General features: G+C 39.6%; 1 protein-coding gene across 1 annotated transcript; it reads right to left on the reverse strand.

The window, feature by feature from the left end:
- Window positions 1-8169: 8169 nt before the first annotated feature.
- Window positions 8170-8998, reverse strand: gsx1 (GS homeobox 1). The gene is made up of 2 exons (XM_030069396.1): window positions 8620-8998; window positions 8170-8522 (listed from the first exon to the last, which is right to left on the reverse strand). Exons 1-2 carry the CDS (start codon window positions 8996-8998, stop codon window positions 8170-8172), a joined length of 732 nt encoding a protein of 243 aa, XP_029925256.1.
- Window positions 8999-20013: the final 11015 nt, after the last annotated feature.

Here is a 20013-nt window from a genome sequence, read left to right on the forward strand (position 1 = left end):
TTTTTTATATATATAATTCTTGTTTTTGGTTTTGTTTTGTTTGTTTTGTTTTTTTGTTTTTTTTTTTTTTTTTGGAAATATAGTAAGTATTTGTTAAAACACTGACCTATTTTAGAAAATCATGAAAAATCTTAGAAAGCTTTTAGTGAGCTGTGGCATTTTTAAAAGCCCGTAAAGTGCGCCTGAGATCAAAACAAGAAAAGCTTTTCAAAAGTGAACTAACAATTATGCACATTCAATGAAAGTCGAGCCTCATGCTTACGTCATCTCTGTCATATGGGAATCAAAGCAATGGACTCCCCTTGGACCCTTTTGCCTATGTGGTGCTACAGCTGTGGAGTGCCTATCTGCCAAGGGAGGTTTCATTTCCCTTTGAGCAAAGACTCATAGTCTGTCATTGTTGATGTGTGCTCTGACTTTTCATAGTTCACTCTCGACCAAAGACTTGGTGCAGCAAAGCCTCTGAATGTCCAAAATGGTGAAAAGTAGTATCCATAAACTTGCTACAAAGCTATTTTTTTTTTTGTCAAAGTAAGTCTTTGTCGCACTACAGCTTGCCAGATTTTTATTTTTACATACTTAGAGGAGAAGTTAGTTGCTTAGACATGTAACTGACAATTTACTGTTTTCATCCTCCCTCTCTCCCTCTTATATGTTTCTAAAACAATGCATACATTTCAGTATACAATATATTTTGATATGGTGCGTTCAGTTCTAGTGGACCCTCAATGCAGTCCCTTTAAGTGGAACGCTAGATTGTATGTAAACATGCCATGTGTTGCTAACGTTATGAAATCAGACATCATGTTGCATCATCTGAAAAGATCCAATCACCTGCCAGCAGCCAAAGTGCAGAGCAGATCAAATTACTCTTAGGACTTTTTGGCTTTTCATGTCTGTTGTAAATTCTTTTGATGAAATGAAGGGCCCTGCGACAGGAAGCACATAGACTATAAAAAATGAAAATGAGAAAAATATGTAAAGGCAAGAGTTATGGTTCTTATATTCCCGTTTTAGAAAACCATGAATTTTATAATATCATTTGCATATCACAGGGAAGATATCGCTGAACTTGTGTTTATTTATTCTTTTGTTAAATTGCATATTATATGTAAAGTCTCATTTTATAATATACTGTATGTGCAGTATTGGCTCTGTGAAAGCTGACCATCATGTGAAGTTTTCCACTAATATTTAAGAAGAAACCCCCCTTTTGTTTTATGTTAGAAGCTGAACTAACAGTATTTATCCAGCCAAAAACTGTAGTTGATGGGCATATTTACCTTCTGTTATTCATTGTTATTTTACTGTCAGTTGTGTTTTTGTTTTGTTTTCGATAATGCTGAGATAATGATGAGCTAACAAAGAAAAAAGCAGCAAAGATTCTCTTTGTGATGTCATTAAAAGACAAATTGTGGAGCTGCTCCACAGACAGTCAATGGGAGACGGACTTTGTGGACATTCACTGTATCCCAGGCAGTTTGACCTCGGTGATGTTTTGGGTATATTTTCTTATCTGTGTCTACAAAGTCAGTGAAGCAGGTGTCTCCAATTTTGTCTCTTTATTTTGCATATAAATATACAAGATATAATGTAATTATCTTTTGTGCTATTTTTGAGTGTGCACCTATGCAGACATCTTATTTTGATATTAGATTTCATTGTTTTTTTCTTAGTTTTATAGCTTTTCAATGGATGTTCATACTGAAAATTGTTGACTGGACTTTCTAAAATCATAGGAATGACATCTGATTTCAGAGTTTGAGGATGGCTTTTTCCTTTGATGCATTTATGGTAAAGTTTGGAATAATGTACATAAGACAACTGATGACTTTTACCACTTGCAACCAAAATGTTACAAGAAAATAAAAAAAGATTTGAGGAACATGACTGCTGAACAGTTCATGGTAATTTAAATGTATTTCTGTGATATTAGATATCCATCAAAGAACTGGTCATCACGCTCAGAGATACTATGGTGTGAAGGACATAAATCAAAGCAAAGTTGAAATGATTGTGATGTAGAATTCCTCCAAAGCATTACAAAAACAGACCAACAGGTTATTTAACATTGATTTGCATTGATTTTTTTTTTTCTGTTGCATTATTACAGAATTACTGTGAACCTCTAATAACTGTGGCACAAACCTCTGGACTTTTGTCCTTATTTTATCCATCCATGTTACAGCCAAAACAGCATGTCTGACAAGCATTTTTGGTAAATGAATTCCACGCTATAGCTAGTCTGGCTAATTTTAGCCAGCTAAATAAGTGTGTGTGACTATCACAAGTGTGCTAACACTATGTTTACAGCCTTAATTAGCACTGTCTGACAATGAGAAGCAGCAATGTCCCAAATGTCATGTAGTCATTTTGGATGGAGGTACTTATCTCTGACCGCTTTCTTGGCAGTCTGGGGGATTTCCAGAAAGTTCTGCATACCCAGAAAGCAATGCACTGAAAACAGCAAGATGACGGAAAGGGAGAGTTTTGTTTGTTTGTTTGTTTGTTTGTTTTTGATGGAGTCCCAAGGTGGAAGGGGGGCAGGTGACAGGGTGGGGAACCTTCTTGCTGCACCCCTGCCTTGTACTTTTGATCTTGCAGTGCAGAAATAATTCCCCTGCTGCTATGAAAACATTAAACGCAAAAGGAGAATGCATTGAATAAAAATAATCATCCCTCTGACTAAAGAGCCAGACTGAGGACCTGCTTGTCCCACAAAGTCACTTGTTTTACTTTACTAAAGGATAGTTTTCATTAGTTTCATCGGAGATTTCTATAGTCACCTGCCAATGCACTGAGGCGCCATGTGGTTATGCCCTGTGTTTCATACAGGTCAAACTTTGTGCTGCTCATCGCCACCAGATGACGCTCCTGCTCCATTGTGTGTGCGCGTGCAGTTCCCCTCCTGATTTGAGCCGGGCAGTGAGCAGTGGAGTAAACAGGCCTTCTGAAAACACTCCGCCAGTGAGTATTTGCGTGCTGCAGTACACGAGGTCCTCAAAGTACTCTTAATAGGCCTAGTGGCTAAGAGGTGATGGTACTTCTTTAACCGGAAACGAAAAGACCAGCCCGGAGTAGCCTGACTCAAACCCTGCGTTCCAATACTCATACTACCATACTATTTAGTAGGGAAAAAAAGAATTAGTATGTTCCAATACATACTAAACTACATACTTTGTAAGGGCAGCTGCAGTACATACTAAAAGTAAAAAGTATAAGTATGCGATTTGGAACGCAGGGGTAGTCTCAAAATGTTTTGCCCCCATTAGGTATTTTAAGTGCGTGCGTGCGTGCGTGCATGCGTGCGTGTGCGTGCCTGAGCTCCCCATCTTTCACCCAGGACCTTGCCCGAGTCTCTCTGCCCCCCACACTCCTCTCACTCTCACAGACTTATAGACTTTATTGTCATGTGCGTCAAAAACGCACAGCGCATTCGCAGCACATTGAAAACCATGCAAATCTCACAACAGCCACTGCACATATAATACAGCCATATATACCCAGGGACACATAATGCCTCTCTGTGCACGAATACACAATACACATCAACACACACAAAATATACAAACTCATATGTAACCGTACACTTCTTTAAAGATAGTTTGGTTACTATTCCAAGTTGGCAAAAACGTTCAGTAACAATTTATCCTGGGTTTAATTCCATATAATACAGCAAAACATGTATCAGATAGTTTTAAGACTCATAAGTCAGTATGTAGTTTTTATTTGTCAAATTTAATCCACTGCTATGGGGTAGAAACCTCCAAAAGTGACGCCTCTTCTAATCATAGAGCAGGTCAGCATATGTTTATTTTCTAATTACTTGCCACTGTCCAAGGAAATTTCACCAGCACGTCGACATACAATCATTTTCATATTCATATTCATCATGGTGACACGATATGCTACCTGCAGTTCACCAGCTTTGTAATATGTGCCTGACTAAGCCTCATTTTCATATTCACATGTGGGCTGGCAAAACGCGGTGGCAGTCAAGCGCGTTATACTGGAGGAAAAAAAAGGCCCAGTGTAATTTTATCCAAATGGCACATTTAATATTTTAGCAAATCACCAGCCAAACGCATTCTTTTTGGACCAAAGGTGGCGCTTACTGCGGTCACTTCCATGTCTGCGCAGTTCATTATTTCTCGACCCTTGACATTGCTGGTGTATAGGCCCGGAATTAAACAGCCAGATTCCGCTGAAAAAACACAAGGCAGGGTACGCCCGTTGAATATTCAATTAGATGTGTTACTGTGAAAAGTGAAACTATGTGCCAGTCCTTCAGCTTCTATTATTGCTTATTAGACGGCTGATAGAGACTGCACAGGATCAAATACTGGTACAGTACGAGGGAGAGGAAAAAGAAGAGAGAGAGAAAAAAAAAGACTTGGTGTTTCCAAGGCCATTGCCAGCGTTTTTTTTTTTTTTTCTTTTCTTTTTTTTTTTTTTTTTACTGTGTGCATCCCAGATTTTTAAAGAGCAGCCGTTACCTGTCACCACTTACAGCCTCACAGTGAAACAACTTGGGCAAAAAATATGCTGCTGCCATGGTGTAAACATTTTAAACGGAAACAGTTCTCAGTCCATAGCTGCAGGTCGAGTGGAGGCTCTTGTCCCAATCAGCTATGTAAAACACAGAAAAGCACATCTACTCATTTATCATGCAGATTGTGGAGAGAGCGTTTGCCTGAATGCAAAGCTTAACATTTTTTTCTTTCACCACCCAAATATACAGTATGCAGAATTCTAATTTATTCATCAGTAAAATATCCTCATCTTATATTTTTGGGCGAAAAAAAAAACAAACAAACAAAACAGCTCTACGCAAAATAAACAAGCCACGATGAAACATGCAGCGAAACACAGGAAAAGTTGTGAAGATAAAATATCAGTAGCCTTTAAAAAAACAACAACAGTCCTGTAGAAAATGGTGTTCCCTGTTCCAACAATAACTCAGTGGTTGCAGGGCTGGAGCAGGAGGCACTCGTCCTGGATGAGCGAGCACACAAACACGTTACAAATGTTTAAAAAAGTGTTTGTAAGTTTCTAAAATAGTTTCTTTAATTGTGTAGGTTAATAAGTTACATGGACTATATGTATTTATTGAGCTGAATAAGTTTAAAGTGGTTGAATGTGCAGTGCCACAGCAAGCCACGCGGGTCCAAAAGAGCTCTCATTGAGAAGCCACGTGTCCGTTTCCAAAGCCTCTCCAACTTAACCACCTCCTTTGTACGACTAACCCACATCGGCAGCGTCCCTCCACATAAAGGGATTTGCAATTTCAAGATATTTCAGCTTAAATGTTTTTGACAGTTCCCTCGCTTTTACCTCGGCTTGGTTATTTTAACTGTGCCAAATGGGTCACCTTGGGTTGCTGTCTGCGCGCAAAGGGCTTTTGCGCGCATTCAGTCTGAATTTTTTCCAACTTTCCTTGACGGGGAAACCAGCTGCTGGTCGTGAAAAGACGGCTTATTAATTGTCCTTTGTCATGCAGAATTGCTTGATTTCTAAAGAAACGTACAAAGGCTCTTTTTCAGGATTCAAGTATTTTGTTTCGTGCGTATTTTCAAACCATCGAATCAGCTGCAGCGCCGCGCCGTCTACCAGACTCTCAGGTACTGACGGCCTGCTCCCTTTGTCCCCTTTTAATGCTGTTGTAAATCGTGCAGACTGATTTGTTACAAGCTGTTCTTTTAATCTGATAGATAAGAGACATGTCAAAGAAAAGCCGTAAATAAAAAATTAGCCAGAATAAAGACAAGGGCGAGTCTGCTAGATGGGCGCCTGTTGACTCAAGCGGCTCTCCAGCGTCAGGGGAGCCCTCTCCTTAGCTCCGTCAAGGTTACGTCAACAATTCTCTTTTCTTCTTTTTAAAAAGACACCGTAGTCCTTTTTGCTTCAATGAATTGATCGGCACAAAATTAAGAATAAATAAATTGAGCATTTGGAGCACCGAGCGTATAAGCTCCCCCAGGGCGCATACCCCCGGGCTATTGAATGGATAAAGGGCGCTTTGCAGAGGACGTAGTGAGCAAAATGGGGCTCTATGGTGCAATTAACAAAATAGTCTAATCCCATATCTTAACAAATGCAAATATTAGAGTTTTGTTAAAATGGTTAAGTGAACAGTTAAATGAAAGTGTACAAGTGAAACTTCACATCCCAGAAGGTACAATGATGCAGTTAATATGCAGCACCCTATTTAAAAACCGTTTTTGTTCTCACAAAAACTCTGGAGATACGTTTCTGAGGAAGCAAATATCTTTTAAAGTCTATTCAGCATAATAAATATAATTTTGTGAACCCACGCTTCAATCAGCGAGCATCAGCAGCGGTGCGTAAAACAGGCGACCAAAACTAAATCTATAGGCTAAACCCCGAGCAGCACCGTCTTTTTTGTGATGATTTGGTGATCAGTAATTGTATATATTTTTAAATTGCAGCGAAAAATCTTACAGGCAAACTTTGTAGACTGATTTTAACTACAAATAATCATAAACACATATGCCAATTCCATTGCCCAAAAAAATCCATATATACATTTTTAAATGCTGGATATTATTTCAGGTGGCTGATTATTTCACACAGTGGCTTTGATGAGTCGCCATAAAAAATCCATCTCAGGTTATATGCTAAATAATAATTAGGGTTTTAGAAAAACAGATTTAAAGTGGTTGAGTTGAGGAGGCTTACAGAATTGGCTAAAACCCGCCTGGCAGTCGTTCAACAGACAGCAAACTTGAGCACACCGTTGCGTCAAGAGCAGAACGGTATGGACGGTCATGGACACCAAATTGCATCTGTTTTCCTCATTTATTTTCATGTTAATAGATAAATATATTAGTATGTGCACACTCTTTGTGAACTATTATACACCCATAGTGATTATTAACTCAGTCACACGAGACGGATCGTTTCAGTTGGGATGAAGCTTGACAGGAGCTGCAAAGGGGCACGCAGCCTCCTATAGTTGGCCTGAGTGTCCCCAAGGGAAAGCCTAAGAGGACTCCCAACAATGTCTTTATCACTTTTGCATGATAAAGATTACCAAGCATTTAATTTACTCCTTTATATACATGGATTTGCTTAAACTCATATAGCCTGTGTGACCCATCTACATACAGGGACAGGTGCTGTGCACAGTCCTCAGGGCAGGCAGGCAGGAAAAAGGCTGCACTTAAATCTGTGCTTCCATGAAACACCAAAATTGTTTTGGCCCTTTGGACAAGCAGTTTGGACCTGGTCATTCGCTTTCCCTGTCATTTCCTGACAGCCTTGACACCCAATAACCCTTGCGCAAAGACACTTAATGTAGCCTAAACCTTGTTAAAAGATAGCGCATGGACAGGAATGTTTTCATGGAGAATAATTTAGTCTTATGTCTGGAAATGGCAAATAAACACACTGCACAATACGCATGTTCCCACTTGGAGCGCAACATTATACATTTTAAATGTGTGGTGATGTAATTAACATTTGGATTTTTTTTTATCCAAGAATACTACAGCCACTAGTATTACAACTGTCTGATTGACTGATCACAAAATGACTACATACTTATTTCTTTATCTGAAATCTGCCAGTGTTAACGGCTGGAGGTCAGTGGCAGCGCCAGTGCGCACTCCCAGTGGTGCGCAAAAGTAAAATGTTTGACTCAGACGACAACGTAGCCTACCGCTCAGAAATATTTTTATTTAAGTATCAACATTTTTAAATAAATAAATATTTTTCAATTACACTGAAGATATAATTTCAGAGTGATCTCAATGATGTGAGTGAGGAAATTTCTCTCCAGTTTTCCACATTTTTAGTCACAGTTCCATCCACATTGAATGAGTCTAACCAGTATTCATCATGTATACAAAATACTGCTGTGCTCCCCAAAATACTAATAAACAAATGTTGCTATTGATTTTGTTATTTGGGCTTTTGTCATTACAAATATGCCTACCATACTTATCGGATTGGCAACAACAAATGGACCGTTTTCAGAAAAAAACTACATACAAAACGTACAACATGTATACAACTATACAATACTTCAGGGCAACTCCCTGATAATATATTCTCTTCCTATGTACAGACGACTGAACACGACTGGAACAGTCTTTTTTTGGCTGCATTCAAAATTTCACATCATGAGGACCAAAATCTTTCGTGGGCTCAGGGGGAGACGGACAGATCCACATCCTCCTTTTCGGATGAAGAGGGCGATATCGGAATGTCATCCTCCTCTTCCTCTGAGCATCTTGCGGATGACAAGGAGGAGCACTTGCAGTTATGAGAGCCAGTCCTGTGGCCGCTGTTCTTCCCCTCCTTTTTGTGCTTGACCCTGCGGTTTTGGAACCAAATTTTGACCTGCTTCTCGGACAAGTTCAGATATGTGGCGATCTCGATGCGCCTCAGTCTGGAGAGGTACATGTTGGAGGTGAACTCCCTTTCCAGCTCCAAAAGTTGTGTACTGGTGAAGGCTGTGCGCATGCGCTTGCTGCTCTGAAGTTTGCCGTTGTTGTTTTCTGTGAAAATAAGAAAGAATGTCAGCTCTACATGTATGATGAAGTGCATGAGTGGCTTTTCTCGATTGTTTAGACGCGTAACTCATCGCGTACTTACCGATGGAGATGCAGTGGAACTGCCGCGGGTCCGGGACTGAGTACGCAGCTTGGTATATCCCCGGGCCGTGGCTGAGGTTGACACTGTTGGAGGAGGAGTGCTGCCTCGACAAAGTGGAGTGGCAATACTGTGAGCCGAAGGGAGGAAAGGATGCCTTGAGGAGCGGCAAGGTCGGTGGAGACGGATGGAGCTGGGACGCGGCCATGCACAGCGGACAGAAGCACAGCAGTCCCGCTTTCCTGGAGTGGCAGGAGCCCGGCAGCCCGTGGGGATGGTGAGACGAGTGCACGGCGTAGGGGAATAAAGGTGGGTTGTTTTCGTTCCCTTTGTCGTTTGCCTCCCTTAAAATCAAGGAATCCACGAGAAAAGACCTCGGCATGGTGGCAAACTTGTTGCTCAGTCTTGGTGAAGTTGAGGGCAGCGCGTCGCGGAGAGCCTGCTCGCCTGGAGGTGGACAGCGAAGTGGTGCTGAAGCCACGCCGCGGCTCTTTAAATAGTCGCCGTGGACTCGGTTCGGCCATGTGACGGTTACGCTGTAAGCGCCTGAGAGCTCTCAATAGGGTTTTGTGCCTTTCTCTCGGCATTCCCACTGCACGCTTCCCCATTATTTCACTTGTTAACTAAATGAACTGCATAATGTAGTCTATTCTTGTCAGCCCCACCCACGCCGCAAGAGGCGGCACTGCCCATTCTCTCTTTTATCATCACTCTCATTTTATCATAGCTATAGCTTAAATTTACGAAAGAAAACATTTCTGTCACATAGGCTACGGAAAGCCAGTGTATGTATTCAAGTGGGTTTGTCTTAGAATGCAGCCTGTTAGGTGTATAAAGACGGCCTGTGGGTCTCTGGCTCACGAGAAAATTGTCGTGAGAACTTTGGGACAGCCTCACAACTCCGCAGGTGCATTTTCACTTTTTGAGAATTCAGCTCTCAGATCAACTAGTAGAACTGTTTAATTTCCTCTTTAGAAATGTTCCATTTAATAACAGGTTGATTATTGATCCAGTGTAATTATGAGAGGGCAAATGCAATACAACTGTTGGGAATGGCTAAGCTGTAGGATGTCCAAAAGCTTAAATGACAAGTTTATCTTTAAAAATGTTGCAATGTTTCCAAAGACATTTTTTTTCATCATCATTTCACTAAAATAAACACCCACGCCGGCGAAAAGAAAACATCCTATTATGTAAGTTTTCATATATATGTATGTATAGATAGATAGATAGATAGATAGATAGATAGATGTAGCCTATTTAGTTGACAGGGTTTTTTAATTCAGCATTTAGGCCTGAATATAAAAGTGCATAGTGTGCATGTATAGGTTATATATCCATTTTAAGGTTAATGTGTCATTTCTGGGCACAAAAAGGGACAAGTCATCGCCTGAAGGTAATGCTGTTAAAGAGCAGTGATTAATTCCTTTGCTCGGGCCCCTGCCGAGTCGGGGGAAAGAATATGTAAAAATAACCAGGTTTTCACTTGCCGGCCCTTATTGAATGTCATTGTGGAGAGTTTTCAATGAGAGAGAAAGAGAGTCGAATTAAAGTGTGTGACAGCGGCGGATAGACGCAACAAAGGCGACTCTGTCATAGAGGAGCCGAATGCGCGGCGCGTGAAGCCCCCGCCTCGCTCTGATTGAATTAAGTAATAGGAAAACATTTTCTTTCACTTTAGGCTCTCTAAACAAGACCTTCAAAGGGACGGGACCCATAATGTGTGAGTAAATAGTGGAATGTGATTTCTCTTCCTCCTTAAGGTTTTAGGTTGCTTTTTGTCTATCTTTTTTTTTTTAACACTTCAGCTGTGCTAACCCAAAGGAATAGACCCCAAACATGTGTGGTAAAATATGGAAGATCATTTTAAAACATAAACAGACCTGAATAGTTTAGATCGTGCAACGTGTTTTGGCAGTGACTCTTGTCCGTGTGAGCATATGTTTAACGACATTTTTTGGTATTAATGGAACAATAAAATTTATAGTGAGCTTGTCTGAAAAATAAACAAAGGTCACGTAGAGTAAAAGGATAGTCTATCTTTTGTAGAGTTAAATATGGAGCTGTATTAACTTTTTTACTTGTGGATAATATTCTGTTTCATCCAGGCAGGCTGCAACAGACAAAAAAAAGCCTTGTTTTAGTCTACTGTTCCCTTACATGTCATCTGCTCAAGGCAGTATTTTTCATAAATTGCAAAGTCCAGCGAAGTGGCTCTTGAGCTGAAAAACATGCCCACATGATGGTGTGATGCTATCTTGTTTTATCCTCATAAAAGGCCTAATGGGCTCAGCTTCACACCACTAATCTTGCATAAAGGGGAGACCTGTAATTAGGGTGCGCCATTAAAGTAGGTACAAATTAGGAGCAGTTAAACCCTTTAACAAGATGTAGGTATGGAGTCATGCAGACAAAAAACCTGTTATCAGCGAGAGCCATTTTCATATTCATTTTACTCGTCCATTCATTTTACGACATTAACTAATTTGCCAATCTTGTTGCAATTTCTGGGACCTGTAAATACAATTCTATGGCTTTTATTCTGATCCCGAATTAGCCCATACAATGAGTTAATGATGTGTTTATAAAGCAAACCATGGAAAACAGATGTCTTATTTTCATCATACATTAAAAGCACTTTTATTCCCCTAAAGAGTTTGTTTGTCTGCGCGCTGAGGGCGTAATAAAACCGATCGAGAATTTGTGCTGGTCTGAACACTTCACAATTGAAAGGAATTATTCCGTAAATTCAGCTTTAACAATGGCAGATAGCCTGGACGGCTGTGGCATCTTGATGTATTGCTTAACATAATGATATTATCAAAGGCCCTAATTTTCACATTATGTACAGCAGTCACCCCGTGGATAGGAATAGAGGTTTCATGGGTCGTCACGCAGGGAGGCTCATCCTAATTTGCAATCCCAACTGGAGACTGACAAATAGTTTTGACCTCCCTCTGGAGGCGCGGGCCAGAAGTGCAAAGAATCTCATTCTCCATAATGACTTGTTACTGAGATAAATAATCGAGGGAAATAGCCCACTCACACCACAGTGATTCTATTATACTTTGTACTAGTTCCAAACTAAAATAAATATATTATCATAGGCTGATGCATAATCTCATCCATTTTTTTTCCTTTGGACAAAACTTCTTAATACTGAAACCAGAAAAAAACAGACTCCCTGAAATAGTAAATTATTTATAAGATATTAAGTAGGAACAATTGCCATCACTCAAATCCAGCCCTGGTGATAAGATTGACCAGTGCCTGCTGTGCCATTTGAGAATCACATTTTCATGGGCTTTTATGTAATTATACCCAAAGATCTCGTGCCTGATGACATAAAGAGAACAGTCTGTTTATGGAGATGTAGTCAATATCTCCTTTTCTTTCAGCATGAATAATTCATAGTTTAAGACACTATCACCCCACACTTAATATGTACACACACTTAAACACCCACACATCTCTAATACAAATGATGGTTTTAGCTGACAGTGTAACAGGATTTAAGGTCCCAGTGGGGTTTGGCCAAGCTGTGGATGGGCACTGTGACTGTCGACGTGACACAGAGGGCCGGCTGCCCCTCCTAATCTCCGCCTAAGGCAACTTCACAGGCTGCAGATCCTGCTGCACCTCTATGGTCGCACAAAGGCCTGATTATCATTCATATGCTCACCAGAGCCACCAGTCCAAAAGATAACAGATGACACATAAGTACCAGCTGAATAGTGCAATATGTTTAGGCTGCAGCAGTCTATAGGGACTAATGAATCCTTAAGAGAGTGAGAGGCAGAGATCCAGAGAGGCATTTAAGGTGGAGTGATTTGGCAGAAATAAGGATGCTACAGGTGAACACTGACATGAGCAAAAGAGCTATTCGCAAAATATTTTTCGTTGTAAATATCAGGAATTAAGGAACTAGCGAGCTCAGCCTCCTTGTGTATGGTGGTTTTCTCATTTCAGTGATTCATTTGGAGTGATGCAATGCAGATGTTCTGCTTTGCTCAAACAATGTAGCCACTGCCCTTCCATGAGGAGATTTTGCTTTAAAGGGACTCTACAGGAAGAATCTGACATCAAGAAAATAAAGAATAATCAACCATTTTTCGAAAGGATGAAAAATTTATTATAAGTGTTATGGCAAAAATCTGTTATTTTATGTGTTGTGTCTCAAAAAAGCATCATAAAAAATTGCTTTGTTGTTGTATAATTGCAATACTTTAACATTCCTATGATGTTTATAAGAATAATTTAAGAAGTCCATGTGGCCAGAACTTTTTCTCTTGTGTCTCCCCTCTTCAGTCTTTATACTCAAACATGGCCATTCAAACTGAGGGAATTTAACTGAAATATGTATTGGTGAACGAGAAAATCAATGAGGATTTTTTTTCCTCCAGAAATCTCAGGGGTGAATGTATCCCACAGTGGTGGTGATTGTTACATTGCTCACAGTTAATAAACTTTTTTATGGCAGCATGGCTATTTTTTCCTTTCCTTTTCTTTTACCAGTTTCACAGGTGTCTGAACATTATGTGATATCTGCAGGTCAGGATGCAGACAAGATAAGACAACATCCCTGTCCATAGGCAGGACTCCACTGCTAAAAGATTATGGCTTGGATAAGCTTGATAGTATTTTTGTATTTTTTTTTTCCACAGTGGTTATCCATGACATTTTTGTTCTCTATTGGTTCATTTCAGCCCAGTTCAGGGATGGTTATCATGATAACAAGGCTTTAAGGCTTTTATTAACTTCCCACAAGTGCAATGATGATGACGACTGCATTACTATAATAATGAAAGTGGCGAAAGCACAGCAGAAGAGGTTGAAGGCAAGTTGAAGTGATTGTGGGTGATGGGCATGAATTGCTTTGGTATTATGTGAGGAATTTTATCACTGTTGTTGTTGTTGTTGTTGTTGTTGTTGTTGTTTTCCCAGCCAAGTGCATAGTCAAGTCACTGAGGTGCATGCATCTCAGAATCAAAGTAAGAGGCATGGCAGAAGCTGAGGAAGTTCTTTGTGATTGACTTAATAATGTTGTGTTAGAAGCTGCAGCTCTCGGTAAGCTGGGAAGCTCTGTTGGTTTTTATTGTCCTCACGAAAATGTCACATGTGCAATAATACCTTTTTGAAAGTTGAATTTCACATAAAAATTTGAATTTCACATGTGAATTTACCATTTTCACATGTGAGTGGCAATATTCAACTAACATTTTCACATGTGAAAAGAAAATACTGTCACGTGAGCTTGAACTTTTCAGATGTGATTTGTTTTTCACGTGTGATTCACATGTGAAAAGAAAATTGGTCACACAAAGTCATGTGGCATTGACATTTTCACATGTGATTGATTTCCGAATGGGAATTTCCACATGTGAAAACAATATGAAATCACATGAGATTTGACATTTTCACATGTGAATTCCACATTATCACATGTGACTAGTTTCTTCACATGTGAACTATAATTTTCACATGTGAAAACAACACATTACATGTGAAATCACATGTGAATTAAACCACATGTGGTTTTGGAACACATGTGTTTTCCATTTTACTTTTTCACATGTGAAATAATAGCATGTGGTTTCAGACAACATGTGGAAAAAGCAACATGAAAATCATGTTGAAATCATGTTGCTGAAGATCACACATCTTCCAAAACCCCAAGTGGTTTAGTTCACATGTAATTTCACATGTTGCATTTAGAGACTTTTGCACACACTACACGCAAAAGCATACATGAGCACAAAACCCTTACAAATAATATACATGCAGCCTTTCATATCATCCTGGAATCATCCTGAGCTTTGTCAGCATCACCTCTACAAGATTTGGCTGTTGACATCACAAATTAATCATTTAAAACATCCCAGTATATGGGCATGAAATGATTAATCACAAGCACTGAGTCAGTGAGGGTTCAATTGTTCACTTTCACTTCAGTTTTTCATAATTAATTTATAATTCAAATAAAAGCATCAACATGAGATGAATCAAGAGGCTGTCAACATTAAGGTAAGGTCTTTGTTTACTTTGATGATAAACTATGTCATTTGCTGTAGTCACCACAAGTTTATATTAGAATATCAACACATTTCACCTGAGTTTATATAAAAGTCAGTAATAAATGAGTACTTGGTCAAAAACATGAAACATCTACTAAGTAGAGATTATGTATGTAGCTTAGTGCATCTTTTTGGGAATCGGTATGACAGCGGTAGTACAGATTCTGCTGGGGCTGTTAAGACACATTTGGCACACACTCAGCACTTATATTTGAATTTAATAACACTTACCCCTGCAAAGCAAGAGGCAAAGCCATGTATTGAACCATTGCTGTGGCATGAATATGACAAATGCTGTGTCATACATCATACTGACACTTGCTGAGTTTAACCTGTGACTTATGGGGCGGCTCCTATAGTGAAGAGCAAACCATAATAGAGGTTTTGCAGTCGCATCACAAATCTCCTAGCAACCATGGCTGGCACCACCATGGAGGTCCACAGGAGAAGCTAGTTGCTAGATACCACAACTTGGCAGGATCGTGAGTACAACCAAATTGGTAGAGGCTGCATACATCACTCTACCATGTGCATTCACAGCCATTTCACCTTAAACAAGTCTAAAGCTGACTTTCCTTGGACTTTCTGCAGAATAGCTGAATATGCGTAACAGGCAATACCCTGAGTCGGGAAAAATGATGAAAGACCATATCAAGGAAAATTCACATTGTTCCACATAGGGGAGACAAAAAATTTAGCTATCAATTAAATTCAGTTTTGTGCAGGGTGGATATTAGGAGAAATGACATAAATAACATAATCTTTAACCTTTGTCAATCTAATTAATCTGAACAGGACAAATTTGTGAAAAAAAAAAAAAGAAAAACTACAAGAACACTATACAGAATTATTATAAATAGAATAGTTCAAATTGAATAACAAGATAATAACCACAATTTTGCCCTAAATGTTTTTTATTAGTATTAGTATTAGTATTAGTATTATACTATTATATTATTATTATTATTGTTACTACTTCTACTACTACTACTACTACTACTACTATTACTACTTGTAGTTACTACTACACTTGGCAGCTATCAATGGCAACTGCTCTCAAAGAAGCAAAAGAGGGAAGAAGAAATGTTTTTTGTTGAAGATGTTGCTCTTTTTTGATGAGCATTCAGCTTTGTGCCTCTCCTCATCTCAGCCCTGATGGTCAGTTCAGTGTGTGAGCGCACGCTTTGACCTGCCTTGCAGTTCTCTTTGTGGTGGTCAAGTCCAGGTCAGAGGCCAGCAGCGTGGGTAGGCGCATCCACTTGACCAAACCCAAGTCCCTCTGTGGCCAGTTAGCTGCACACACACAACCACCAGGGAAGAAGAACAGATATGCAATTCACTCACTATATAGATTAACAAAAAAGGATGATGTGGTAGGCATTGGTCCATTAAGTCAGGCTAAAAGTAAAAGTGCACAATCCACTGAAGCAGATTGTTTTTCCAAAAGCATGAGTCAAAATGACCGTTGTTTTCCAGGAAGTTATGGGAGTTCATTTCACAGGGATTTTAAAGAGCCATAAGTCCTTCACTGTGGGTCTGACACAGAGTTCAGCGAGGATTTCCTTCTGTTGTTACTCTAGAAATGACCTTACAGACCACCAGAGACTGATTTGTTAGATTTTCTTCCGTTTGATTAATACAGTATACATACATTAATAAGCAGTGGTACATTTACTTAATTACCTCATTTAAATGGGCTTCTGGCAAACTTTAAAAGACAGCACAGTAGAGTTGCTTCATTTTCCCAAAAGGATGTGAGCCAGACATTAAATGTGTCTATCACTAAACTTGCTGTCTTAATTTGGTCTGAATTTATGATAAAGTAGCTATAGTAGCTTGTTGGTCAGCTAAGCCCCTAGTCAAGTCTTTTTTTATATATTATATTTCATACAGAAAGCATTGCAATGTGCTTTACAATGAAATGATATTATAGTTATGTTGTCACCCAGCTAGGTAGCATCGCTGTATGTTGGAAAGGACTTTGGAGGATGTATTACACTGCACAGATTATCATAAAAACCATGTTTTTGAAGGTGAAAGTGTTAAGATGATTGATATCTTTTAAGTCAGTCAACAATATGCTTGACTTTCCTTCCCGTGTTTTTTTAGAGCATGTGACAGTATTTCAAATAGCGAACATTTAATTATGGAATAAAACTTGACACAAAAGTTGTCAAAACTACATTGGAAATCTTATTCTCAAGAGCACTTGAAAAACATTTCTGCATGTTTTGTCACCATAAATGTATGGCTGGCGGGTAGAAAACACTTGTTTCTACAGAAAGACTCTTTACCTCGAAACTACCTTAACACCCATGCACTTTATAAATTACCCACTTCCTTGGTTTGTGGTTGTAAATGCTAATGAGGCTGAGATAAGACAAGGCAATATCAGTGCTCCAGTGTTAGCATGTGTGATACATGTGTCACCTGTTTTTAACAAACATAAATGGGAAATAAATGTGAACTTGAGACTCTGGTCAGTCAAGTGAGCCTATTTACATTTAAATTCTATGGGAACTCTTACAAATTGGTTAAAATATACTTTTTAATTCAGAAATAAGCAAATATACTACAAACCAATATCACTAGACAATGCAAAGTGCAATCAATGAACTTGTCAGCAATTAAATACTCCAACCAGGACCTTCTCACATGCAATTTCTATCAGTCCATACACTTTTCCCACAGATAAATAAATAAATAAACACATATTTTGAAAGGTGTCTTTGGTCACAACACATACAGAAAAATTCCCATAAAAACCCTTGAAGGACTAAATATCTTTGGATGATTTTAAATTCCCTTTTGATGTAAATCCATTGGTTCTGGTATAGATATGTCTCAAACTTCCCCTTTGGCCCCATTCACAGAAAGGCCTTGAAATGGTCATCAAAGGGGTTTGTCACCCTGTGGAGGTCAGTGGGCTATTGCCTATGGCTGACTCACATTTTTCCAAATCAGCAGACTTTTGGCCTAGAAATAACAGGTCAAACTAATGAATTTAATGAACTCTCCCAGACACAATGAAAGCCTCTTGCCGTTTGAACTCTAATAAAGGGATATGGGCAGGTCAGCAAGCCCTTTCAAGGGGTTTGTACACAAATGTGACAGAACGCAGTTACTTCAGTGTCCGCGTTGACAAGTTGTTCAAAGTACTGGGGATGTCAGTGATTGCGCCTTCGTCCACAGTGCCCCCCTTTGTCCCCTATTCTGTTTCTGTTCCTCTTTCATCAACAATTCCCAAGTACAAAAGCAAAAGAATGCAAGCTTCTTTTACAATAGTCTGTATGCCTCATTTCTCTCCACAAAATGTTATGGTGTAGGCCTACATGTAAGAGACTTTATTGTATGGAAAACAATGCAGAATTATGGCGTAGAACAACTTCTGATGGTGACTTTCTACTCCTCCCTCCCTTTCACTGCTTTACTCCTCTGAACCTGCCCTCTTTCCCTCCCTTCACTCAGTTTTTCCCCACTTTCATTGTCGCCGTTTCTCTCAGTTTTTCACCACTGGCGCTCTGATGTTGCACCGGGCTTTCTTCAGGGGCTAACGTGGAGAAAGACAAAGCAGCAAGGATACGGTTAGAAAAAGAAAGCGGGTCTAGAAATGGAAGAAATCTCTGTGAATTTAGCTTTTCCAACCATTCAAGAAAGGTTTCAAGATTTTTTTTTTTTTTTTTGGGTCCCATGCAGATTCCATGCTGTTTTGTGCTTGGTTGAGAAAAAAGCATCTTTAAACATGTGGTATTTGTGTATTCACTTAATTGAATCAATTGGAGGCCCATGGGAAACCACCAAGGGGGGTCAGGGGAAGGGAGGGGGGAGGTCAGAGAGTAAAAGCAGGAGGGGAAAGAAAGCGCCCTACCAGCTCATTACCTAATGATTTTTAACTCAGCGGTTCATGATTACTTCATTCTTGTCTCTGCCTTACTTACTTAACAAGGAGGTGTGTATGAGCTTGAGTAAAAACACTCGGATCTCTTAGGAGCACAGACACTGTGATTCCCGAACCTTTATGGCTTTCTCATTAATGACCTCCTGGTGTTTGCTCCACTTCCTCTCCATTCATCTCACATTAGGCTCTTTTCAAGGGTCAATATTGTTTTGGAATTTGTCACATTTTTAAGGTTTAAATGTTTGCAAACACACTGAAATCTATTTTATTTGTAAAAATTTCAAAATAAAGCAATATGCCATGTAATGCTGCTTTTTGTGCACTTTTCTACTGCATAATTTAGGGAAATCTGAAGATAAATCAAGATAAAATTATACTGATCCCCGAGGAAAGCAGGCATGAGGCATCATTTCTAAAGCAACGTTTCTGTTTTGAATGTTAAGGTACACTACTTTTTTTTTTTTTTTTTTTTTTTTTCAAATGTTGAACTGTACCCACTCTTGAGAAGAGTGAGGCCGTTTCCTAGGTGAGAGCAACACTTTCATGGCAATGAATGAGAAATTTGGAGACATTTGCATGAGTAAGAGCAGCCCCCTGTATGATTTTCATAACCCAATATCCCCTTTTCTTCTCAAATTTCTATTGCGGGCATTGTGTTTTGGAACCAGCCTTTGTTTGATTTCTTTTCCCCTCACTTTTTGTTGTTGCATTTTACTTCTCCTCCCCACCCTAATGACCTGGGTGACGGCTCCTAACGCTATCTCACAATCCGCCTTTGACAGTCCAAGCCTCTCGTCTCAGCTTTTTCTCAAGAGTTATGGCGTTAGCACTGTGAAAAAAAGGGGGAAAAAACACCCAGATTTAGGTTAATACATATATAATGTCTATATGTGCGTATATACGTCTATATATGTCCATTTATATCTATAGAGTTGGTGTGATGACGGGTCACTGCCCATTTCACAGGGTCCCCCAGTTTTCTGCAGATGCGCTCTATTGAGGAGGCGACACGCGGCGGGACACCGCTGGGAGGTAGTTACTATTTCTCCATTACCATAGAAACTAACACATTGGCTTTCAGCTGCTCTGGGCTAGGGGTCCACTGACACCAACTTTCACAATACTCGAAGTCCCGACAAACCCAAACGGTCTTCAGCACTCTTGAATAACACTCAGTTGTGTCCAGTTTCCTGACAAAATGGGCTGCCAGCACTGCTATGACAGCCTGTCGGGACAGATGACATCGAAAAAAATGAGGCCTCTTTTTTCTGGGGGGGGTTGTTTCTATAATGAGCACAATATGGGAAAGATTTGTAAAACAGAGCAATTCAAAGATACGGGGTGGAACAGTTAAGCGCTGACCCTGGTGAAAACATCTGCAGTGAAAATGTCATGGCCTGGTAACAAGTCCTTACAGACAGATCA

The sequence above is a fragment of the Myripristis murdjan genome, chromosome 14 (assembly GCF_902150065.1).
Source record: "Myripristis murdjan chromosome 14, fMyrMur1.1, whole genome shotgun sequence".
Classification (NCBI taxonomy): Eukaryota; Metazoa; Chordata; class Actinopteri; order Holocentriformes; family Holocentridae; genus Myripristis; species Myripristis murdjan.